The following is a 27,285-nucleotide window of genomic DNA, read 5'->3' on the forward strand; positions in this document are numbered from 1 at the left end:
GGCCTCCGTCGTTAAGCCGGCGGGCAGATTCGATCCGGGGCCGGCGCGCCTACCTAAGTTCAGGAAGCAGCGCATTAGCGCTCTCGGCTAACGTGGCGGGTCAAAGAACATCACCTTCTCTAAAAATGAATTGTTATGCTAATTATTGCTTTTTTGTCACATGAAGCGCCATCTTTGGTCATCTGGAGCACTTTTGCTTGGTTTCAATAAAACTCCATGTCAATTCAAGCACGTGAGCCAGTTTCTATCTCTCCACCTACGTTGCTCCGTGTAGTACCGAATTTTGAAACGTTGACGGACTTGTGGGTCATATTATAGAAAATGAACATCAGAGAACCTACCACACCTTCTTGAGTAACGCCAGATAGCACTTTCTCTCTGTTACTACGAAATGTGACCTTTCTGATAGGAAATTACGAACATAGTGGTACAACAGCGACCGACAATTGCCCTCGGAGAAAGACATGCAATTTATTTAGATGATATCTTGTGGACTTTCGGACGTGATAAACGACATATCGTAAATAGGACAATTATTCGCGCGACTTTTTTCCACTAAGTTCTACCCACTATATTACCGTTCTGTGAACATCACAGACAGAGTAAGTGATGTTAAGAAAAACTGCTACCTAGGCACCAAAATAACTAATGACGGACGTAGCAAACAAGACACCAAAAGCAGTCTAGCACTGGCAAACACGGCATTCCTGGCCAAGAGCATTCTACTAGTTTCAAAAACATTGGTCCTAATTTGAGGGAGAAATTTCTGAGAATGCACGTCTTGAGCACAGCATTGTATGGTAGTGAAACATAGACTGTGGGAAAACCGCAACAGAAGAGATTCTAAGCATTAGAGATATGGTGCTACAAACGAATGTTGAAAATTAGGTGGACCGATAAGGTAAGGAATGAGGAAGTTCTGCGCAGAATCGGAGAGGAAAGGGATATGTGTAAAACACTGACAAGGAGAAGGGACAGGATGATAGGACATCCGATAGGACATGAGGGAAGGACTTCCACGGCACTTGAGGGAGCTACAGAGGGCAAAAACGGTAGAGGGAGACAGACTGCGAGCGTTTGGGATCACTATCAGGTCGGATTGAGGGAGGACATAGAAGTAGTTCAGAGGCGGGCTACTAGATTTGTTACTGGTAGGTTTGATCATCACGCGAGTGGCACGGAAATGCTTCAGGAACTCGGGTGGGAGTCTCTGGAGGAAAGGAGGCGTTCTTTTCGTGAATCACCTACTGAGGAAATTTAGAGAAACAGCATTTGAGGCTGACTGCAGTACAATTTTACTGCCGCCAACTTATATTTCGCAGAAAGACCACAAAGATAGGATAAGAGAGATTAGGGCTCGTACAGAGGCATATAGGCAGTCATTTTTCCCTCTTTCTGTTTGGGAGTGGAACAGGGAGAGAAGATGCTAGTTGTGGTACGAGGTACCCTCCGCCACGCACCGTATGGTGGATTGCGGAGTATGTATGTAGATGTAGATGTAGACTGCAATAGATCCAGCAAATAGTTGATGACATAGGTTTTTAAGAGCTACTCTGAGATGAGGTTGGGACAGGAGACGTATGCGTGGCGGGCTGCATCAAACCAGTCAGAAGACTAATGACTCACAAAAAAAAAAAAAAAAATTGACGTTTATGTCGGAGACTAACAATAACTGACAAAGTAGATGCATCTTTGGGTAGGAGGCTGCTGAGTGTCATAAACACGCCGCAAAGGGAAGGACATTTCGTCGATCTGCTGTAGCTTCCACTGAACACTCTGCATTCTTTCGCAAGAGAAAAAGGGAGCCCCGAGCGGCGGCTCTCTGTAGCTGCGCACAAACTCGGCAGGCTCGCGACTGCGGGGAATAGTTTGCCGCCGCAAGTGGAGGCGGCGTCATTTTTACTTGCTGCCCGCCGACATGTTGCCGAACAGTTTGCGGTCTCTGGCGGCGGCCGCCGGCGCCGCAGCGGCAAGAATGCTCCCGTCTGTCTGTCTGCGCGTGCGGGTGCGGGCTCCCAGCAACTCGCAACTCCGGCGGTCGGATGGGCGCTTTGTCGCGGTGGTGAGCATTAATATCGCCTCCTCCCCCTCCACCTCCTCCTCGCGGGGGAGAAGAAGAAGTTGCCGAGCCGCGACGGCGGGGTTTATCGGAGACGGGGGCGGCGTCCGAGGCGGAGCAAACAGACGCCGGCGGCGGCAGCGGGGGTGGACCGAGGGTGGCTCTTTGAGCGGCGGCAAACAGGTGCCCACCACCACCACCAGCAGCAGCACCGGCGTCGCGCTTCCGCCGCTGCTGTAAATCCAGGCCGCACAGCTGCTGCCGCGAGCCAAGTTGCGCGATTTGTCAGCCGTAATTTGTGCGCCGTTTTGCGGCCTGGCTGGAGAGCGAGAGGGGGGGATCCCGCTACAGCAGCTGGCGGCAGGACACTCGCCGGCGCTCGCAGCGCAGTTACCGCGCCGCCGCGGCCACCTCGCAGGTGATTTAATACTGGCCGAATATACTGCCGACGACAGCTGGGCTGCGCCTCGTGCTGCCTACGACTTGTCGGGACTTCCCCGCCAGTGTTTGTGGCGCCCCGCAGTAGGGAGGGCAGGTGATCGAGATACAGGGCTTAGAAGTGATCGGGAAACTGGAAAACGAATCACTGAACGCTTGAGAAAACTAAGGTAGCGACAGACAAAATGGACACATTCGCCGATAGAGAGTTTATTTGTTTCTTTTATTCCAGCTTCTTTCCCTTCCATCAGCTACGGGCCTATGTCTGCCATCACCTAAATTGCCGATTCCGCTCAAAGACTTCGGGAACCCCAGACATTTCGATCAAATCGGATTACTTCTTCGGATTAGCACAGTCTGTCGCCGATAAGTTAGCAATTAATGAAATAAGCAAGATATGCAGACAGAATCATGTGGGGTTAAAAATACTTACCGAATATAAATAATCGAAGCTTACGTAAGTCAGTGTACTGCAGTACCGAGATACTATGTTTGCAGATCGGGCCTGCGGGGCGAAACATACACTTGCACTATCGGTTTGCCTGCCGACAACTGTCTGGCCGTGTAGTGGCGCAGTCGATGCGGTCGTCGATTGTCAGCGGCTTCTTATTGTTCTCAATAAATAAAAAAAGCACGGAAAATGTGTGTATAGGAGTGCGATTAAGCGTGTTTGCATCTCCTCCTGTATCCCTCTCTGTCATCTCCTTCTTCCCCAGTATCTGTGTCCATGCCCAGCTTTCTCTCCCCCTCTCTGTCTGTCCATGTCCTCCTCCCTCCTCCTCTCTGAAATATTTACAGGGGGTAGCATGAGCTGTTCACGTGTAACTTTGCTTGCATACGTAAATTATCACCATATAAAGACAAACAGTAGATTAACGATGTTATCAAAAAACTCGAAAACGTTGTGACCGATTTACTTCAGATTTGTACACGATAGTGTAATAAACGTTTGGACGCACTTAGGCTATATATTTACAAATGTATATATAGCAAATAAGTATGTAAACACTAAATAAATGGAAATATTGTCAACAAAAATTTCGAAACGTTCTTGACGAAAGCCGCGCTGGATTAGCCGAGCGGTCTCCGGCGCTGCAGTCATGGACTGTGCGGCTGGTCCCGGCGGAGGTTCGAGTCCTCCCTCGGGCATGGGTGGGTGTGTTTGTCCTTAGGATAATTAAGGTTAAGTAGTGTGTAAGCTTAGGGATTGATGACCTTAGCAGTTAAGTCCCATAAGATTTCACACACATTTGAACATTTTTTTCTTGACGAAATCACTTCAAATTTTTACACGATGCTCTACGTGCAGACGGAAATATGTTACTTCCTATATATATATATATATATATATATATATATATATATATATATATATATATATATATATATATATATATATAAAAGAGCTAAGTTGTTAGCAAAATTCTCGAAAAGTTTTTGACCAATTTATTACCAATTTTACACGATACTTAAACTTTCGGATGGACGCAGGCTACGTGTTTTTAAATATATGCGTAAGGAGGAAAAGCTGTCAACAAAAATCTTGAACAATTCATGCCATTTTATTTCAAAATTTCGCACGATGCCTTAAGAAACATTCAGACAGACGTTGACTGTATATTTCTTAGATTTATGTAACATATAAATGTATATGTAATATATAAATGGGGAACGTTGTTGGAAAAAGGTGTCGCGGTTCAATTCAGCCAGTTATCAGACAAGCTTATAGGCGGTGATATGGGGGATCCCAATTGGGGATGAGTGGGAGGGGCTTACCAGTTCCTGCACACTCCTTGCAACCAAGTGAAACCTTCCCAAAACATTGGTCGCAACCAGGCATTGGAACCATCACCCTTCCTTGAGAATGATTTCCCTAGCAAATATCAACATCCTGTGTATGTTTAAGGTGTGTAAATATTGAATGTGCGTACGTGTGTTACTGAACAGTGTAAGATGTGTTGTGAATGGCTGCAAGAAAGAAAATGCTGTACTGTGAAAAAATGTAGTGTCGATATCATGGCACTTAAACCATTAGACAAACTTTTTCTTCCGCATATATTTTTTCTGCTTACATATAATATTAAATAAAGATTGTATACATGATAGAGTGCTGTTTTGTTTTCCTCATTACGTATCATGTTTATGATGTCATATGTCCTGAGCTATGCGTCATACAGTATATAATTTTACTGGTACATTCAGCGGTATATGTGAATACTGTCTGCCAAATGTCTCACGAATACAGTTAGTAGCAGAGAAGTAGTATATCAAAACGTCATGCTCAGTCGGTAGTTTTACTGCATGAACAGCAAAAATGTAGTAAGCGATAAATCGTTTTACTTTCACTATTTTGGGGCGACTCTCAGCGAAAAAAAGTTTCGTAAGGATTTTAAATTTCGTGTAATGTTTGTTGCAGGTCACTAAGTGCTCTCATTCTCAAATACTGGATGAATAAATTTTGGGTGTTCGCAGGTATTGCTGAATTGCTGTATAGCTCTCTCGCCCCCACCCTCAAGCATTTGACAGGTAGTGGCTTCTTACCACCACACCGATTTTTTCCAGACAGTTTGGTTTAAATCGGTCCAGAGATTTTTGGAGAAGACGTGGGACTTATATAAATACATACATAAATATATAGGTGCATACACTTTTATAATATGTACGGATATCAACGTATCATCAATAGTCAGTGCTGTCTTTAACAAAGCGCTAGTAGCACATTAGAAGTCTTTATCTTCTACGTAAAATCCGAAGGTGAAAACACCCAATATGTTATCAAATTATGGTCTAGTGGTTCTAGGCGCGCAGTCCGGAACCGCGGGACTGCTACGGTCGCAGGTTCGAATCCTGCCTCGGGCATGGATGTGTGTGATGTCTTTAGGTTAGATAGGTTTAAGTAGTTCTAAGTTCTAGGGGACTGATGACCACTGAAGTTAAGTCCCATAGTGCTCAGAGCCATTTGAACCATTTTGTTATCAAATTTTTCAAAAAAAAAAAAAAAAAAAAAAAAAAAGGCCACGTTATGCTTACAATCGCGAGCAATGTTCGTACAGGCATTGCCCTACGCCTTTAAGTGTGGCTAAGGAATGACCTCTTCCGCTTTATTCCTTCATTGCTGCTATGAAATATATGCCAGTCTTGCAATACCATGGCACACGTCACCTCTCCTTGATAACAATTAATCCCATCAGTTTCCTCAGTACTTTCTACATAATAAATTCAAAGACAATAGTGTTTTTCTTCTTAAGCACCGAGAAGTCAATACTCAGTCCCAAACGCGGCACTAAGTGCTGGAGAGAACATTTCTACTCTGGCCAAGACTCTGGTAGCTTAAGATCGCAGAAGCCATCTTCCATCCTGTATAGAATGTACGAGTATTTATATCGTGTTAATGACTGTAATCCTTACTTTTACAGTGTATAATTGTTTCTGTTATTGTTTTGAGGATGCAGTGACAGGAAGAGATAAGGCTAAACCACGTCCTTTTAGATAGCCACACCTCTCAGGCAGCAACATGGACGCTATTGAGCTTATAGCCGCCAACCAGCGAACGGGTCACCAAACATTGTGTAACATTGCTGCACTCCATGGGGCGCTATGGTCTGGTTTGGAAAATAAGGCAAAACGTCTGAGCATATACTAATGAATAAAATGCCTTCCACTGCCAGTGCTTCATTAGGGCTGCCTGCACTAGAGCGTTGCGTTTGTGCCTTTGACTGTCGAGACAGAGTGATTCGGGCGAGAAATCTTTTCATGTATCACATAGAATGAGGCCCCAACATGTCACGATATCCGTATTTGGGGAGTCACGTCTAGAGGTAACTATCGTATTTCTGCATATGTGTGACCGGAACGAAGAAGTTGAGAAAGGCTATCACACAACACATAAATGTGTCGAATTTTGTGACGAGCAGTTTTCAAATGATGTATTTATCTGAATTTCAGAGTCATGCTCTGTTGAAGTACTGCACTGTCGGAAGTACGTCAGTGCATTAAGAAGTTTTTTACAGTTCATTATTGTTATTACTGTTAAGATACTAGGAATATGTGGCATGTTAGAACTAGGGGCAATAGGAAATTGCATTTATAGGGAAGTGAAAAGAGGAGAGGGAGAAGGAGTTAAGATTGACAAAAAATGTAAATATCGCATGGCATTTTAGGTGGGATATCCTAAGTGGTGAGTTTAGTCGCGTGCCGAAAAGCGTGTCCTTCCTCCGCGCACATTGGTCCCTTGCACTGAGGATACAGCACCCGTCTGAGAAGTTCCCAGACTATTTTATTCCTTTTTCTTTAGGTAGTTATTAACAGTATCAATATAGTTGTTGAAATGCATCATGAAGACAATGCTGCCTTGTAAATCAATTTATTTACGACCAGTTTCACTCTTGAGCCCATTTTCACAATGGAAAAATATCTTTTACAAAAGGCACTACACACCTTGAGTCCAGAACAAAAACAAAGACGCGTGGAAGGCTGCAGCGATTTGATTGAAATCCTAAACGCGGGCCGTTCTTTTTTGAAAACAGTCATCAGGGGTACGGTTATCAACATGAACTAACCAGAAGGCGACAAAGTGCAGAAATTCGCATGAAGGGTTAACGCTTTCACGATATAACCGACAGTCAAACCAGTATGACACACGAGTTGAAGAACACTACAGTGAAGGGCTTTTCCGACGTGAGTATATAAGGTGGGGTGGGGACAGTACAGTGCACCTGAAGCATTAAAAATCCAACCATCTTAATTTTTCTCTGTTTATCATTAATCCAGTTTAGAAACCAGTTGGATCCACAGAGTATGTGAGAGTTGAGTCTTACGCGTAATGACGGAGTGTAGGTGAGTGCAATGTAGACGCTTATAGTGTAGTACTCGTTTGTGTTGTATTATGATGATGAGAGAAGGATGAGGATGAAATGCAGTGCCGCTATATAGCATAATGCTTTAGAGTAGCAACAAGGGAACACTGATACCACGTATCGACACCAACCCACGCTCCTGCGAAGTTGGCAACGCAACAGCAAGTTTCTGTCGGACGTCAATATTGGTAGCGCGGGATCTGCTGGACCCATTGGTGCACACACGCTGAGCCAGGACTCCAGTGGCTCTGGACTACGAGCGTCCTCTGCCACCGCGACATTTGGACGGCTGGTGGCAGCCACTCATTCCACTTGCACTTGCAACCTCATCGCTACGACACCATCATTCGTGCTTAATTCAGTCAGTCTCATCATAGTTGCCATTATTGGAGCTGGACTCAAGTTCTTCCTGCATCATTTGTATAGAGTCTTCAAACACCTGGAGAAATACAATTTAAATAAATCTTCTATTTGTTGCATTAACTTGTTCGCTAATCTTTCCACTCATGTCCAGCTTTCCTACAACGACAGCCACCCCACCACTCTGCTGCAGCCCGCCCCTCATTACCATTGTGTACGCAGACAACAGGGACCTCCGAGTTTAAAGCTCCCACCCGATGGACGGATCACCACACCATCAACACTGCCTCATGTCCTCACTTCGTGGGACACTGTGGAGAGGTTTGATTTTAATCCGGGACATTGGCGCAAAGACTGGTGACCAGGAACTTAAAGTTACCCTTGTTGACCAAATAGTGGCAGTGAAAATTTCATCTATCACCAGAATTCGAACTCTGGTAACCCGTCAAGTAGGACTGCAGCCTGACATACAGTACTTGAATAATGATAACAAAAACAGCGGCTGTATTTGAACCTAACGTCGTTTATTCTTTTTACAACATGCTACCTGTTTCGACACCACGCATGGTGTCATCTTTAGGCCCCGAAAGTAACCTGCCATTCACAACCGTTTTCATGTACAATAAACAGAATCACATGCAGTGGGCCAAAATTAACTAGACCTGAAAAGAATAAAAGACTTTAGATTCAAATACAGCCGCTGGTTTTGTCATAATTATTCAAGAATTCGAACTGGCTTACCTCGTCACTGAACGGGCGTGCGTTAGCGACCTCGGCTACTGAGGCGTGTTTGGAGAGAGATATCAACTGTGAATGGCGAGAATCTTAGTGACAGAACCCTAATTCACAGACAATAGCCGCGCGGGATTAGCCGAGCGGTCTCAGGCGCTCCAGTCATAGACTGTGCGACTGGTGCCGGCGGAGGTTCGAGTCCTCGGGCCTGGGTGTCCTTAGGATAATTTAGGTTAAGTAGTGTGTAAGCTTAGGGACTGATGACCTTAGCAGATAAGTCCCATAAGATTTCACACACATTTGAACATTTTGAAAATAATAAAAATGTCTGAAAGGAATTTAGGGATCTCCGCTAAACAGGTCCCCGCTGAAGAGATGCCAAAGATGAAATATTTTCAAAATTACCCTACATCACGAACAAATTGTGAATCCACAGAGGAACCGGACACTGAATTTACGCCTGCTTAGATAGTTGCCATCTTTATACTGTTCAAACAAGCGAATCCCTGGCAACGGACACAGAGGTGGGCTGCAAATTTGCGAGGGACGCGAGTTCCTGGCCCATCTAAAAACCCAACATTAAGATCCACGGGAGCGGAACAGCGCGTGAAGTTAGCGCCGGCTGCGTCCAGGAGGGCCCAGTGCCAGTGGCGCCCTGCGGCTGCGGGGGAGACGGTAGCTTCAGCTGCCGGTCGGGGGCGGCAGGTGGGGCGGCAGCGGGGTTGCAGGGGCGGTGGTCAGCGGCGGCGCGGGTGCGCCTGGCAGGTCGCCGCTCCGGCCAAGTTATGTGCGGTCTGCTGCGGCCGGCCGGGGGCCAGGCTGGACGGGCGCCTAAGACGGCAGACACCGGACGGCGGCCGTCCCGCGAGATAAGTGGCCTGCAGCGGTCAGCGGCCGCACTCCGCCCCGCCTGTGGTTGCCCAGGAAGCTCCGGATGGTCCAAGGGAACTGGGAGGCCAGTCACCGGATGGACCGCGCAGCAGCGCTTCCATTACACGAACGCATACTGCTTCCTTACGTGCAGCACGAGAGACAACGTACACGCCGTTTAAGAAGGCCTCCAATAATTCACCGGCAATGGAGTAGGCACGTAGGCACGTCGAGTTAATTCATAACTTTGCTATGTTACATGCGAGATACCAGAAAACACTTTGGAACGTAAACAAATTTTTCTAAAGCTTACAGCTTCAGTTCGACTACGATCATGTGACCCCACGTGGCTTGACCTCATCGTCTATGCGACTGAATGAAGCAACTGGAAGTAACACAGCCGGCAGATATCAGTCCATCCGGGCTCTTTAGCTCGATACATCGGCTATTCCTACCATCTTTAATCTTAGCAACTGGAAGTAACACAGCCGGCAGATGTCAGCCCATCCGGGCTCTTTAGCTCGATACATCGGCTATTCCTACCATATTTAATCTTAAATAATAAAAAAAAAATGTAAATTTTTCTCTGTCAGCATAGCGTCAGTGTTTAATAATAGATTAAAACTTAAACGCCGTGCGGGGTAGCCGTGCGGTCTAGGGCGCCTCATCACGGTTCGCCCGGCTCCACGTGTCGGAGGTTCGAGTCCTCCCTCGGGCATGGGTGTATGTGTTGTCCTTAGCGTAAGTTAGTTTAATTACCGTATAAGCCTAGGGACCGATGACCTCAGCAGTTTCGTCCCATATGACCTTACCACAAAAAAAAAACCTTAAACTGGACTGCTCACACAGCTAAAATGCTCAAGTACGCATAATCATCTTTCCGTGCCCTACAAAAATATAATGACATCTTCCCTTTTGACCTCAAAAATACTTTTACAGTCACTTCCACTTCCAGTTGTTAAGTCTGCAGCTCATGGTCTCGCGGTCGTTTCCTCGTTCCTGAGCACGGGTTCCTGGGTTCGAGTCCCGGCGGGGTCAGGGATTTTCACCTGCCTCTAGGTGACTGGGTGTTTGTGTTGTCCTCATCATTTCATCATCATTCATGGAAGGGCGAGATAGGACTGAGCAAAGGTTGGGCATTTGTACGGGCACTGATAACGGCGCAGTTTAGCGCCCCACAAAGCAAACATCATCATCATCCAATTGTTGATCTCATGAACCTGCGCCTTTCGACATTTTGATCGTACTGGATCGTATCATCATTTCAGCTATCCTGAATATGTACAGACAGAAGATGAGATTTCCACAAGCTGTCTCCTCTGCCTTCTTTTGAAGTATATAGTCCTTCATATTAATTCTCGGTCTTAAGACTCTAGTCTGAACAACACTGCAGACACACTGTTCCCTCGAGAGTAGATTTCCTATTCAGCTGCCTTCTCTTTCTAAATAACCAATAACCAACTCTGTAGATGTCTCCCTCACTACATCACAAAACTTAATACCGTAGCCAGCTTTAAAAGATATGATATATCTGCTGAAACAGTAATAATATCTTCCTTTGTTCTGAACGCATCTCTCACCCCAATACAACTAAGTTGCATTCTTTCTTACCATACCTTCACTTTCCAAAGACCCCTCCAGGTGCAGACTAAATTTCTTCTTAGAACTTGCTATGTTATTCAATATCATAGCTGGCCGCTGTGGCCGAGCGGTTCTAGGCGCTTCAGTCCAGAATCGTGCTGCTGCTACGGTCGCAGCTTCGAATCCTGCCTTGGGCATGGGTGTGTGTGGTGTCCTTAGGTTAGTTACGTCTAAGCAGATCTATGGACCGATAAACTCAGATGTTAAGTCTCATAGTGCTTAGAGCCATTTGAACAATATCGTATTTGCACACACCGCAAATACATGTTATACTTAGCGTTCGGAAAGTACCGTTACGACCTTCTAGGACTTGTGGAAGGGAGTGAATACATAATATTTTGAATAGGAGCCTATGTCCGGAAAAGTACTGTACCCGTTCTACGACGGTTTCAGTTCAGGTGTGTAATGCGTCCAAGTCGGCTGAGGGAAAGCGAAAATTGGTAGTAGGATAGACAGGATGGCGCGTACCACGTCAGACGGTCACCTGTTGTCACTCAGTTTAAGTAAAGTTCAGTTTACAAGACTTCTGTAGAGACAGAGGAAGCTCTGCTGGCACGAGTTCTGACCGCTGCACTAGAAAGTGGTCACCAGGAGGGATGGCGAGTGTGTACCAGAACATGCTTCGTAGGTACAATGTCTGAAAGACCGTTGATGGTAGCCATACCCAGCCGCTGTTGTAATGCATCAGTACAGTTCTGCACTTGCAGTACGTTGGGTTCTTTTTTGCTTTGGGATAATGTAAACAAGTAATGTTTAAGTGTTAATACAAAACAAATACGCTTAAGCGGTAAATGGATTTGTAGTTACGTTTCCTTTCGAACTGTTATCTAATAATTGTACTGCATCATGACTAATTCAATTCCTTAAGAAGTGGAAGAGTTAAATATCTGAATTGAAACGGTACATTTCCGGGCATGGATTCCTATTCAAATATTATGTACTCACACCACTCTACCAGTCGTAGACGTCTGTAACGGGAATTTCCGAACACCCTGTATATGCTGCTATCACTATCGCTATTACCGTTATAATAATTAAAATTATATTTTTATTGTTATTACGAGTATTAGTGTTAGCAGTAGTAGAAGTAGTACTATTCTTAACGCTATTAGTCAGTATTGTTATTCACATTGTCAAGATATAAATGCCAGTCAAATGAAAACGAGATGGAGGAAAAGCAAGTAAACTGTTTATTATTTTAAAAATAATCGCCATAACCCTTAATACATTTATCCCAAAGTGAGATAAGATGGTCAATGCTTTCACGGAAAAATGTTTGCGTTCGCCTTCGGAACCCTGGTTGTGCCCAGGCGTGCACCTCTTCGTCCGAAGCAAATCACGGCCACGAATGTCTTTCTTCAGGGCCCCAACACTTTGGAAATCATTTGGGGAGCGATCAGAACTGTATGGAGACATCTACAGCGTAATTGAAACAATCTGCCAACAAAATGGTCGCTGCATGTTGCCAACGTTGTTTCGACCATGCTGCAGAAGCTTCGTTGGGGACCCCTTATACATCCTCCTCCGTGCGATTTCCATATTTTTGGAGGCCTGGAGAAACACACTCGTGACCGTTGATTTGCTTCGGACGGAGATGTGCACGTTTGGTTAGGAACATGGTTCAGTAGTCAACTGCGAACATTTTTCCATTAAGGCGTTGACCGTCGTTTCTCACAGTGGGATAACTATATTCACAGTTGCGGTGATTACTTTTGAAATAATAAACAGCCTACTAACTTTTTCCATCTGTCCCGTATCCATTTGACTGCCCCTTATATATTTAAAATTGGTTACAAATTAAATATTATTCTGTCACCACCATTTTAATATCATTTAGCAATTTAAATTTCTATCTAGCTTATGTGATTTTGATTTAAGAAGTACTGTATGTGTGAAGCCCTGATTCGACGTAAGGGGAAGCCTGAATGTCCAAATAAGGCGCCCTTTGTATTGTATTGTATTGTATTGTACTGTATTAAACCTGGGACCTAGAAACGACGGGGAGGCCTCGTCCCGCTGTAGCCCTCAGTGGTTCACAACACAACAGGCCGCAGCAGTCCACCCATCCCACACCCGCCCCACACCGAACCCAGGGTTATTGTGCGGTTCGGCCCCCAGTGGATCCCCCGGGAACGTCTCATACCAGATTAGTGTAACCCCAAATGATTGCGTGGTAGAGTAATGGTCACGTGTGTGTGTGTGTACGTGGAAACGGTGTTTGCGCAGCAATCGCCGAAAGAGTGTAACTGAGACGGAAGAAGGGGAACCAGCCAGCATTCTCCGAGGTAGATGGAAAACCGTCATAAAAACCATCCACAGGCTGGCCGGCACACCGGACCTCGACACTAATCCGCCGGGCGGATTCGTGCCAGGGACCGGCATGCCTTTCCGCTCGAGAAGCAGCGCGTTCACTCAACACCAACGTACAACCTTTTTTTGCTTGCATTGTCATGATGTTAAGTTGTTAGTTTTCCCTAGTCGATTACAGCTCCAAATCTTTTTTCAGTATTTGCGGTTCGAATGTTATTGGTTTTCCCTCATCCGTAATCATAAACGTGAAAGTTCCGCACCCATAGAATAGACTGGTCATAAGGCTTCGCTCGAGGTGTTTGAAATTCGGTTGGCACCTGCTACATATGCCTCTGCTTCTGTATCAGTTTTATTGGCTGTACTAAAGGGTCTATCTGTGCGTTTCAAGCGGTCAACCCTTTTGAAGGTTAATCCGCCTGCATCCAGTTATGCATTAATTGGGTTTTTCCTACTTCTCAACAAGTTCTCACTCTTTTCCACAGTAACATGCAGCCTTGTTTCTTCCAGGAATTTTATAAGAACGTTTCATTATCCTGATAACTTATATCTGGAATAACTTATTGGTGCTAAGTCACTCAAGTAGGTGAATCTAGTGAAATTTAAACCCAGCATAAGTGATGATAACATAGGTGGTATCTTCTTGTTTCAGCACAGTGTACAATTAAAATTTTTAGTTTCTACTGCTGGTGCCTTTATGCGGCAAAATGTTTCTTCTATACTCTGTTTAACTAATCTAATTTTAAGGAAGTTCGTATTCTGCGATCATGGTTAGTAATGTCGTTTGATGCAGGAGTTTTTGAAATATGCAAACAGTATATGGAAATCTATATTAAATTCCCACGTATGCCCTATTATTTATAACTGAAGAGATAAACCAGTGCGGAACTGTCTTTGCCGAATTCCTCTCCTTTTGTCATACAAAATGGGGCCATTTTTTCAAAATGAAATGTTCGGTATAAAATTGAGCATTTCTAATCAGTAGGGATTCCTACGTATCCTCTATTATTTGTAGCTGAAGATACAAACCAGTGAAGGACTGTTTTTGCGGAATTCCTCTCCTTTTGTCGTACCAAATGGGGCCATTTTTTTTAAATGAAATATTCGGTCTAAAACTGAGCATTTCTAATCAGTAGGAACGATTTCCGTCTCTCAAACTGCTTCTATTAAAGGCCAAAGCTCTGAACTTAGTTGTGGTCTTTCCATTTTAATGCTTCAGCAAAACTTTGATATTCGCCATATGCTTTGTTAATTTTTAGTTTCTTTATTTCTTTATCACTTGTTGCACTTTTTTCAATAATGGATGGATGAGTGATGGATGGATGACTTGTATATCAGCTGTATCTGAGACAACAGATTTAAAGTAGGAACGTTGATAACAGCTTTTTTGTGACTATGGAAATTAATATATTTGTATGAATCCTAAATGAACCGATTTTGCCGACCGCGGTGGCCACGCGGTTCTAGGCGCTGCAGTACGGAACCGCGCTGCTGCTACGGTCGCAGGTTCGAATCCTGCCTCGGGCATGGATGTGTGTGATGTCCTTAGGTTAGTTAGGTTTAAGTAGTTCTAAGTTCTAGGGGACTGATGACCTCAGATGTTAAGTCCCATAGTGCTCCGAGCCATTTGAACCATTTGAACCGATTTTGCTGCGTTTCGTGGAAGTTGTTATGCACATTGTTTGCATTACAGATGATTTCGGAACCCACGAAGCATTAGTGTACGATGCTGTTTAACAGCAAACAGCTCAAAATGAGACTTTCCATTATAATTCATTGGCACCGCAGGTGGAGAAAGAGATGAACGCCTACAAGCTGCAAAATCGGCAACACGCCTGACACACTGGCTCACTGAGATCCGTGGAACCAGGATAAGTAAAGCCTGTAAAGAATATGTCCACTTACAGGAAACCTCACACTATTCTGAGTTTTGCCGTTGGTGTACGGATGTAAGCTATACCAGCCAACCTTACATGAAACGTCAGTACTTCAAGGTAGAACACATGGAACAAAGGTAAATTGAAAATACAAATTTTCTGTAGCGTCACATTTATTATTCTCCCCATTAAGCGTTTTAGAAGACTATGTCTCCATCATGTGGTGCGATTATGTCGATTAAAAAGGCGTGGTTGATTGTATGTATGTGTTTTTCTCAACTTCTGGCAACTTCAGTGCTGCTTTTTCAGTCATATTTGCATCTTATAATCTTTCTATAAACTCCCCAATAGAATACTCTTTCTCTGCCAAATAATCTATCTAATAATCTATCTAAGAAGCTCGATTTACAGAAAGTTTGTGATTTAAATAAGACTGGAAGAGCAGCCGGTGATCATTGAAAACTTTCAAATCTGTTTAAGTTACCCAAAAGTAGAACATAAAAGTCGCCCATGCCTTTATGGCATAAAACCACTCGATGGTGGAGGAGGCATAAACCTCCGAATGGCGTAGTGGGAAGAACAATGAATGCGGTTACAGTAGATTTTATCTGATGATGGTGGAGGAGGCATAAACCTCCGAAAGGCGTAGTGGGAAGAACAATGAATGCGGTTACAGTAGATTTTATCTGATGACTTCCAAACTTCAAATGGTCCTACGAGCTTTCTGTCATTCGAATGTAGTCTCTTTGCCGCCGAAACAGTTTTTTTTATGCTTCAAGTCTTCCGACTAGTGTGATACCATCTGCCACAAATTTCTTGTCAGTTACACAATCACTTCATCCCAAATTAGCACATAGTACTGTGGATGCTAGACTGCCAATGCCGTTGAAGGCAGTTGTGTACAACATAACGTATCACACCCATACAACAACCTAGCGAATCTAATAATGTGTAAAACTGTCTTTACACGACCCATTCCAAAGTATATATCAATACGAAGGACTTGGCCTCCACTTCTATTGGTACGGTTCGTAGGCTTCCACAGCTATTGTCTACTCTAGTAAGTGATTGTTAGGCAACAGAACATTAAACGTCCCAGCAACTACTGCCTGGCTACCAGCGACTCCAGCCTAGTCGACTGTATGTTTTCGCCAGTCAACAGCGCCACTTAACCCGGATTTCACAGAATAAACAGTGGTCACGAGAGAACTACCGCCCGTCCTTCACGCTTAGATGCAAGAAAGCACTATCCATGGGCAAAAGCTGCCGATTTGCTTTGCCTACCAATTACCTACAAGAGTTTTCTTCAGTTCACCTACCAGAACAGCACAGACAATAGGCTGCTGTACAACCATCCCCAACCATAGCACCTCATTTACAATTGTCCAGTGACAGCCCAGATATGTGACAATAGCCGTCAGATAACAGAAATAGTATATAAAGGAAGTCATTCAACAGTGTCCAGCATCAAGAAAACCACTGCGAAGTCGGACGAAACGTCGGCAGTTCATCTGGTTTAGTGCTTTATAATGAATGGTATAATACACGAAATTATTTTATTCAATATTAGTACTCAGAATTATCTCCCACCCTTATGAAAAGAGTTTTGCTTCAGTCCAGCTGCCTTATTCTGTTTTGTTGTTGTTGTTGTGGTCTTCAGTCCATAGACTGGTTTGATGCAGCTCCCCATGCTACCCTATCCTGTGCAAGCTTCTTCATGTCTAAGTACCTACTGGAGCCTACATCCTTCTTAGTTTGCTTAGTATATTCATCTCTTGTTCTCCCTCTACGATTTTTACCCTTCACGCTGCCCTCCAATACTAAATTGGTGATCCATTGATGCCTCAGAACATGTCCTACCAACCGATCCCTTCTTCTAGTCAAGTTGTGCCACAAATTACTCTACTCTCAAATTCTATACAGTACCGACTCATTGGTTACATTATCTCCCTATCTAATCTTCAGCATTCCTCATTAGCACCACACTTCGAAAGAATCTATTCTCTTCTTGTCCAAACCATTTATAGTCCTTGTTTCACTTCCATACATGGGTACACTCCATACAAATACTTTCAGAAAAGACTTCCTGACACAAAAAACTATACTCGATGTTAACAAATTTCTCTTCTTCAGAAACGCTTACAATGTCATTGCCAGTCTACGTTTTATATCCTCTCTACTTTGACCATCATCAGCTGTTTTGCTCACAAACAGCAGAACTCATGTACTACTTTAAGTGTCTCATTTCCTACTCTGATTCCCTCAACATCACCTGATTTAAAACGACTACATTCCGTTATCCTCATTTTGCTTTTCTTGTTGTTCATCTTGCACCCTCCTTTCAAGACAGTGTCCATTCCGTTCAATTGCTCTTCCTGGTCGTTTGCTGTCTCTGACAGAATTACAATGGCATCGGCAAACTTCAAAGTTTTAATTTCTTCTCCATGTACTGTAATTCCTACTCCAAATTTTTGTTTTGTTTCTTTTATTGCTTGCTCAATATACGGATTGAATAACATCGAGGATAGGCTACAACCCTGTCTCTCTCCCTACCTACCTATGTCTCTCTCATGCCACTGAACTCTTATAACTGTGATCTGGTTTCTGTACAAACTGTAAATAGCCTTTCGTTCCCTGTAAACTGCCACCTTCAGAATTTGAAAGAGAATATTGGAGACAACATTGTCAAAAGCTTTTTCTAAACTTACAAATACTACGAACGTAGGTTTGACTTTCCTTAATCTATCTTCTAAAATAAGTCGTAGGATCAGTATTGACTCACGTGTTCCAACATTTCTACGGAATCCAAACTGATCTTCCCCAAGATCGGCTTCTACCAATTTTTCCATTCGTCTGTAAAGAATCCGTGTTAGTATTTTGCAGCCGTGATTTATTAAACTAATATTTCGGTAATTTACACACCTTTCAACACCTACTTTCTTTGGGATTGGAATTATTATATTATTCTTGAAGTCTGAGGGTATTTCGTCTGTCTCACACATCTTGCTCAACAGATGGTAGAGTATTGTCAGGGCTGGCTCTCCCAAGGCTATTAGTAGTTCCAACGGAATGTTGTCTACTCCCGGGGCCTTGTTTCGACTCAGGTCTTTCAGTGCTCTGTCAAACTCGTCACGCAGTAGCATATCTCCCATTTCATCTTCATCTACGTTCTCTTCAATTTCGATAATATTGCCCTCCAGTACATTGCCCTTGTACAAACCCTCTATATACTTCTTCCACCTTTCTGCTTTCCCTTCTTTGCTTAGAAACGATTTTCCATCTGAGTTCTTGATTTTGATACAAATGGTTCTCTTTTCTCCAAAGGTCTCTTTAATTTTCTTGTTGGCAGTATCTATCTCACCACTAGTAATATATACCTCTACATCCTTAAATTTGTTTTCTAGCCATCTTTGCGTAGCCATTTTGTACTTCCTGTCGATCTCATTTTTGTGACATTTGTATTCATTTTTGCCTGCTTTATTTACTGCATTTTTATATTTTCTCCTTTCATCAATTAAATTCAATATCTCTTATGTTACCCAAGGATTTCTACTAGCCCCCGTCTTTTTACCTACCTCTGCTACCTTCACTATTTCATCTCTCAATGCTACCCATTCTTCTTCTGCTGTATTTCTTTCTCCGGTTCTTGTCAATCGTTCCCTAATGCTCTTTCTGAAACTCTCTACAACATCTGGTTCTCTCAGTTCACCCAGGTCCCATCTCCTAAAATTCCTAACTTTTTGTAGTTTCTTTAGTTTTAGTCTACAGTTCATAACCAATAGGTCAGAGTCCACATCTGCCCCTGGAAGTGTCTTACAATTTAAAATCTGGTTCCTAAACCTCTGTCTTACTATTATATAATCTATCTGAAACCTTCCAGTGTCTCCAGTCCTCTTCCACGTGTACAACCTTCTTTAATGTTTCTTATACCAAGTGTTAGCTACGATTAAGTTATGCTCTGTGCAAAATTTTCATTCCTTACCCCCATTCCATATCCACCCACTACTTTTCCTTCTGTTCCTCTTCCTATTATCGAATTCCAATCCCCCATGACTATAAAATTTTCGTCTCCCCTCACTACCTGAATGATTTCTTTTATCTCATCGTACATTTCTTCAATCTCTTCGTCATTTGCCATATAAACTTGTACTACTGTGGTAGGCGTAGGTTTCGAATTTAATTTGGCTACAATAATGCATTCAGTATGCTGTTCGCTGTAGCTTACTCGCAGTCTTATTTTTTTATTAATTATTAAACCTATTCCTGCATTACCCACATTTTGATTTTGGATTTGTAACCCTGTATTCCTCTGACCAGAGGTCTTGTTCCTCCTGTCACCGAAATTCACTAATTCCCATTATATCTAATTTTAACCTATCCACTTCCCTTTTTAAATTTTTTTAACCTACCTGCCCGATTAAGGGATCTGACATTCCACACGCAGAACTGTAGAACGCCAGTTTTGTTTCTCCTGATAATGATGTCGTCCTGAGGAGTCCCTGCCCGGACATCCAAATGGGGGACTATTTTACCTGCAGAATATTTTACCCAAGAGGACACCATCATCATTTAACCATACAGTAAAGCTGCATGCCATCGGGAAAAATTACGGCTGTAGTTTATCCTTGCTTTGAGCCGTTCGAAGTGCCAGCACAGCAAGGCAGCTTTGGTTATGTTACAAGACCAGATCAGTCAATCATGCAGACTGTTGCCCCTGCAACTACTGGAAAGGCTGCTGCCCCTCTTTTAACCACACGTTTGTCTGGCCTCTCAACAGATACCCCTCCGTTGCCGTTTCACCTTCGATACGGCTATCTCCACCAACGGCAAGGTCCATGGTTCAGGTGGGTCGTCTGTTTTAGGTCGTCTATTTTAGGTTTTCTAAAAATTCTTTTCATCGCCGATTCTTGTCTAGCGTCCTTCTGTAACAACATAACCCAAACGTTCCGATTCTCTTCCTTTTGTGTTTTCCCAAGCCCATGATTCTCTTCCACTCAATATTGGACTCCAGACGTACGTTATCAGAGAATACATCATCTAATTAAGGCCGATATTTGACACTTGTAGACTTCTTTAACGAGTAATGCCGTCTTTGCTTGCTATAAGGTGACCGTATCCTCACAAGTTTCTAATAAAGAGATGATTGAAATTCTTTCTATTTAAATGAACAGTTTGCTCCTGATCACAGTGCTCCCTTAATGTAGTTGACTGTAAAAGTACCATAAAGAAAAGAATTGTTCAGAAGAGTATCGCGCTTCTATGATGATCAGGTGAAAGACGCATGTTTTGTTGCTTGCTGTAAACTTGATCACAGCGTGGAACGCCGCTAGAGACTCCTGGCTGAAAGGATACGACTTCATTACGCGTCGGACGGCAGCAAAGAGAGCAGAGTTGGGTATGGATCTCATGGGAGTGCGTGCAAAGGATTGATAAGCAGGGGACAAGCATTGCAAGTAGAAATAATAAAACACGTACAGAAGTTATTTCAGTGTTTCTCGACGTGTCGAATATGATCGATCAACGCTCACAGTTGATACTAGTTTTTTTACGGTAGCAGCTGGTGCCAAGAAGCAAAGTGAACAATAATGCACTCAACCACAATTCACTGCTCTGATGCAGGTAAAATAGAGAACATTATTCGCATGTTCCAAAAACCATCACTTCAATTATAGAAGGCAGATCAAGACACACTTTAACATAAAAAGTAAGGGATTCTGTGTTCAAGAATAGTCATTGTATGTCGCAGATTCTTTCACTTTCACCTTTTGCAGTCAGATTTCATCATAAAAAAATTAAACAGTTACACAAATGAAAAGTAAAAATTGCACTTTAGGGTCATACACATTAACAGATAGTTCTTATAGTACAGAACAAACATTCAAAAAGTAATGTAACTGTTTAATTGTAGACGAATGGCGTTAATAGCTTCACATCTCAGAATCGCAGTTATGGTATTCTCTGATAGTTTGATTTTCATATCCGTATCGCTTCCTCCATCACAAATTGTTTTGCTTCCAAAATAGCAGGATTCCTCCACTTTGTATATTATGTGGCCCCCAGTTTTGATAAACGTGTTACTAATTTCATTTCTGTTGTTCATCAATACTTTTTCGTTCTTCGGTTTACTTCCAACCAACATTTGTACTTAGTAGACTGATCACTCCTTTTAATAGCTTCTATTATTTTTCTTCAATTGCACAGACAATTGCAATGTCATGACTGAGTCTTATCATTCACTTCCGTTACATTTTATTATTTCTCAAACTTGCTTTTATTTTCGTCATTGTCTCTTATTATACTGTTTTAACAATAGAGAATAAAGGCTAAATAACTGCCATTCATCTTTTTAACAAACCACTTTTCTCTAGGTCACCATTCTTGTTATTTTCTCTTAGTTCTCGTACGCATATTTTACCTGTCTTTGCCTATAATCTACACCAATTTTTATGATGATTTCATACGTCTTGCACCACTTTCCACTATCAAATCTTTTTTCTAGATCAGCAAACCCTATGAAGATATCTTAGTTTTTTTTATGACTAGTCTCCATTATCAAATGCAACGTCAGAATTACCTTTCTGGTGCCTTTACTTTCCTACAGTCAAACTCGTTGTCATCTTACAGATCAACTTTCTCTGTCAGCAACTTGAATGTATGGGTTATTATCCAAATTGTGCGATTTATCCGCAAACGACCGAGAGAGGGTGGGTAAGTCCGATGGTACGTCTCCAGTCTCATCTATTCTGCACACTATTTGAATAAAAGTTTCGTTGTCAGTTACCTCACTCGTTTAAAAATTCCACTTAAATTTTTAACTACTGCTATCTGTTGTTTGATTTCAACGCTATCAAACCTTTGCCACCACGTTAAGTCTGCAGACTCTCAATCCCTGTTGGCCGCGGTGGCCGAGCGGTTCTAGGCGCTACAGTCTGGAACCGCGCGACCGCTACGGTCGCAGGTTCGAATCCTGCCTCGGGCATGGATGTGTGTGGTGTCCTTAGGTTAGTTAGGTTTAAGTAGTTCTAAGTTCTAGGGGACTGATGACCTCAGAACTTAAGTCCCATAGTGCCCAGAGCCATTGTTTTCTCTATCCCTACCCAACCCACCCAACCCCCACCCCAACCCCCTTCCATTACCTTCGTAGAGACTCACAGTACACTCTTTTCGTATATCTGCTCTCTCATCCGCAATTACGCCTGTTTCCCTACGATTTCAATATTGTGTGTCCAACGCACACAACACGCAGTCCGAGTCAACGTTTTCGAGATACTTTGATGCAGAACAGTAGATTAAACGCATGATGGAATTGATCGAATTAATTTGCAGAACTACCTCCTAAATTCATTGTGTTTGTATAAGTCCAATTATTCAGCAGCAACTGAGATCCACGTGTACAATAAATGTAACTGACATAATACTCGTAGATTCCTTTCCATGCGCGAAATCTTAGTAAATCATTTATTTTTTCAGTCCTTCTTCAGTGTCAGAATGCTACTTTTCTCAGTATCTCCTGATGAAAATATGCCTTGGATATTGGAGCGAAAACTTAATTGCCATAGCTTGTGGCTTCTATCACATTCAGACAACATCAAAATCCCCTCGAGTATTAAACATACTAAACATCAATAGATGTCTACATTGGATCTATTACGTGTTTCATGTGACGCCCTCTGTCCATCGGAAGCGTTGGCTTGTTTCCCCATTACAAAATGAAATGATTTTTTTAATGTGGAATTTTTCGTGCCCGTCCGATAGGCGGTACCAAATTAGTCTAGTATGACATTCGTTTAATAGGGACAGTAAAACACGAAGAATAAGCAATACCCCAGCAGCGACTGAGTAGCACTGCTTCACAGTGATAGCAGGCAGTGCTGGCGAGGGTGGCATGCGAATGGTTGCTGGAGCACTGGATATGCTTCGTGTTTTATTGTTCCTGTTAATAAACGACGATGAAAAGAATATAATTCATCAATGGATTATTGTAGCTCAATGTATTGTTATATAGTTATAGAAACCGACAGGAGTGACGTATGAGGCTTCCAGTAGACAATTCACCTCCGCTCATTGGCTCCGTGGATGACCGAGAGAGGTACCTTATGGCCTGAAGATGATCTGTATAGGTTAAAACCGGCCACCATTAACAAAACATGTTGTTTTATGTCAAGACCATTTTATTATGTTTGATTTAGACCACTGTTATATCGAATACGTTTCCAAAAAGTCAATAAACTGTGCAATATTACCTTCAACCTATAACGACTGAGGATTATTTTTATAATTTCTTAGTGTTCTATATTGCTTAAATTTTTTCTTCATTTTCTCTGTCTCACTTTAATGAATCATAAAGGGAAAGTTATAGTAATGCACAAAAATTATGACAGTATGACGTCAACAATTACATCATTATAGAGGCTCAAGCTCAGGTCGGAATGGATGGCGTAGGAAAAGCGGCTGTGCTGGTTCCAACAACCTTACGCGTTTTACGGAAATAACCGGCAGTATAAATCTGGATGTTGAATGGCGATTTGAATCATGCTCCTTCCAAAAGTGATTGGAGAGTGTTAACCACTGCGACACTTCGCTCAGTAAAAACGAGAGAGTACCCCATGGTAACTCCACTTGGAATTCTACGTCATCTGGCTTCAGTTATATTCCTGTTATCGACTCTGTGCCATACTTTTAAATTAATATCAGTTGCAGTTATTCGATAATTTTGCCATGTTATGGTTCAGTTCTGACTTACCCACAAATGATTGAAAGATTCAATACCTGCTTATTAATTTTGTGTATAGAGCAGCGAGATTTTCGCTGCAATGTCACATTAGTGCTGGGATACTCGAAATGGTGCACAGTCATATAATAAGGAGATACTAAGGAGAGAATACGATGTACTCATGCTAGTGAACAAGAATTGGACAGTCGGCCCAGTATGCGTTTATCCAGGTTTCTAGATCCACCGCACCAATCTCGTGGTATCAGTATATGAGATACCATGCAGAACATTATTGTCACAATCGGCTTATCACATGTGATGTTAATTTCTTCAAAGAAACACAAACTTAATTTATAAGTGTATTTTAAATAGAAAATCTGTTTCAGAAAGTTAGTCAAGGGATTTCTTTGCTTTTGTTTCAGAATCCATGATGACGATGGATGTGAAGGCGGAGACGCAGAAGAACAACTCCCCACAGGAGTGCGCCGGGTGTGGGAAGAAGATAACCGAGAGGTAAGCTTCTAAAACCACGATGCACGAGGCTGTCCCTTGATTACACAACTAGATATGACTGTATGTCCTATGTTTCTTAACTGATTTATTGAAATACACTCTAAGACAAAAAATGCGACCCACAACGAAGGAATTATCCGAATGGGGCCGAAATCGATAAGTGTGATGTACACTTACGTCCAAACAATGGATTACAATTTCAGAAAAATTGTGTAATTTATCCAAAGAAAGAGCTTCACAAATTGAGCAAGTCAGTAACGGGTACGTTACCTATAGCACCTAAGTAAACAGTTATTCGGGTTGGCATTGATTGGCAGACTTGTTAGATGTCTTCCTGAGGGTCGTCGTGCCGAATTCTATCCAGTTGGCGCGTAAGATAGTCAAAATCGCAATATGGTTGGAGGGCCCTATCCAAAATGCTCCAAAAGTTCTCAATTGGGGAGAGATTCGACTACCTTGCTGGCCGAGATAGGGTGTGAAACTCTCGCAGTGTGTGGGCGGGCGTTGTCTTGGTGAAATGTATGCCCAGGATAGCTTGCCAAATGGTTCAAATGGCTCTGAGCACTATGGGACTCAACTGCTGAGGTCATTAGTCCCCTAGAACTTAGAACTAGTTAAACCTAACTAACCTAAGGACATCACAAACATCCATGCCCAAGGCAGGATTCGAACCTGCGACCGTAGCGGATAGCTTGCCATCAAGGGCAGCAAAACAGGATGCAGAATGTCGTTGACGTACCACTGTGTTGTATGGATGCCGCGCATCACAACCAAACGGGACAACCATGCAGAACTAGCACTCGTGAAAGAAAGGATATTGCGGAGACATGGCTCTGCCACAGCCTGGGGGATGTTTCCAGAATGAGGTTCGCAGGAGAGCTTCTGTAAAGTTTGGAAGTTAGGAGACTAGGTACTGGCAGAAGTAAAGCTGTGAGGACGGGGCGTGAGTCGTGCTAGGGTAGCTTAGTTGGTAGAGCATCTGCCCGCGAAAGGCAAAGGTCCCGAGTTCGAGTCTCGGTCCGGCACACAGTTTTAATCTGCCAGGAAGTTTGATATCAGCGCACACTCCGCTGCAGATTGAAAATCTCATTCAGGACTCCTTTGGTTGTCACTCGCGGCACTCTTACAGCACAGCAGTATGTCGACGATATTCTAAGCCGCGTTTTGTTGTCGTTGGTGGCAAGCCATCCTGTGCTTGCATTTCAACAAGACAATGCCCACCTGCACACTTTGAGAGTTTCTGCTAATTGTCTTCGAGCTTGCGAATGCTACCTTGGTCAGCAAGGTAGCCGGATCTTCACAATGGAGAACGTTTGTGTTGTGGGCGAAGCCCTCAAACCATCTCGTCATTTTGACGATGTAACGCGCCAACTGGACAGAATTTCTCACGATATTTCCCAGGAGGATATCCAATAACTCTATTAATCAATGTCAGACCGAAAAACTGTCTTACGTAAGGGGCAGAGGTGGACCAATGCGTTACTGACTGGCTCAGTTTGAAATTTGTTTGCCTGCAGATCGCATCACACTTATTGATTTCTGTCCCATTCTGATAATTAATTCGTGGTGCGTCTATCAGAGGCTTTTACACTAAGGATAAACGCTGTAAATTTCAGTATTATATTTTTAGAAAAGCATATGCCATCAGCTGTTCGATTTTACATGTATTTTCTGCCACTTTCGGTTGTTACGGCCAATTACACAAAAGAAAAACAGTGTAATACTCAACTGTGGAGAGATCCGGTGACTTTGCTGGGTCTCTTGTGAAGGTGGTTGTAATAACCGAACCAGGTAGAGAATAAAAACACAATATACAGCTGATGGCACAAATACGTTTCTCTCAAAATATCTAAACGCTGTGGATAGAAAACATCGAAAATTCTATTCGGTACTAAAAACAGCCTGCCAAAAAAGACGTGGTCTGTGGTCAGTCACTTCGTACACGTACAAACCGTACACACCATCGTAAAAGTGCGTAAATGATTAGAAAAGACATTCCCTGTGGTGGATAGAACGGCCAACAGTGCGGTATTGTTGCTCGTGCTTCGTGTTGTTGACAGTCCTGGAAGAGTATATAATTGACGTGAACAGCGTCAGATCTTGAGTGAAATGGACGCAGAGATTGAGAGTTAACATCCCATTGATGTTCGGGCTCACATGCCGTTTCTCTTCGTCGAAATGTCTAGGGGTAGAATCGCACGTGTCGCATTACACGCCGTAAATTAGTCACTTGTGATCCTTTGATTAAATTATCTGGCTGATGTCAAGTTTGCGAAATACAAAGTTAATATAACATATAATAACAGCAATAATAATATCGGGAACTAAATTAACGACCCATAAATGACGTAGGCCACGCAGTTGCGATTTGGTTAGAATAATGTTTTTTTCAGAAAGCCGACTAATGGACTGTGCGGCTGGTCCCGGTGGAGGTTCGAGTCCTCCCTCGGGCATGGTTGTGTGTGTTTGTCCTTAGGATTGTTTAGGTTAAGTAGTGTGTAAGCTTAGGGACTGATGACCTAAGTAGTTAAGTACCATAAGATTTCACACAAATTTGAACTTTTGAAAGCAAACTAATAGCGAAAGTGGTCGTATTTAGAATTACTATTTCACTCGAGCGCATATCCATTTGACACAGTTCGATCATTCACAATCTCATCGCGAATTACAAGTCCAGTACCGCACCTCGTTAATTACGCGAAGAGTTAGAGTTCACACCAGGCGCGCAGCCGCTCGCCGCTCAGAGACTAAGTCCCACGATACGACACAACGCGAGTTTTTCTAATTCGTTTAACTTCCTCTCTGCATAAAGACCGACCGTCCGCTTTCGCGTCTCAGTCCGAACTGCCTTTCTTTGCCCGTTCCCGGCCACATTTTCGGGCGTGCCGAACATCTTCCCTCAACTGGCTAGGGCAGTTC

At 43.0% G+C, this 27,285-nt stretch overlaps 1 protein-coding gene across 1 annotated transcript in view; it reads left to right on the forward strand.

Moving 5' to 3' along the window:
• The window catches only part of LOC126474605 (LIM domain only protein 3-like), a 1,048,859-nt gene that overhangs the window by 775,934 nt on the left and 245,640 nt on the right, over nucleotides 1–27,285 (forward strand). Inside the window, exon 3 of the mRNA XM_050102081.1 lies at nucleotides 24,276–24,366. Coding sequence (XP_049958038.1) covers nucleotides 24,281–24,366 — 86 coding nt within the window. The 5' untranslated portion in view covers nucleotides 24,276–24,280. The remainder of the gene's footprint in view (nucleotides 1–24,275; nucleotides 24,367–27,285) is intronic.

Source organism: Schistocerca serialis, chromosome 4 (genome assembly GCF_023864345.2).
Source record: "Schistocerca serialis cubense isolate TAMUIC-IGC-003099 chromosome 4, iqSchSeri2.2, whole genome shotgun sequence".
Classification (NCBI taxonomy): Eukaryota; Metazoa; Arthropoda; class Insecta; order Orthoptera; family Acrididae; genus Schistocerca; species Schistocerca serialis.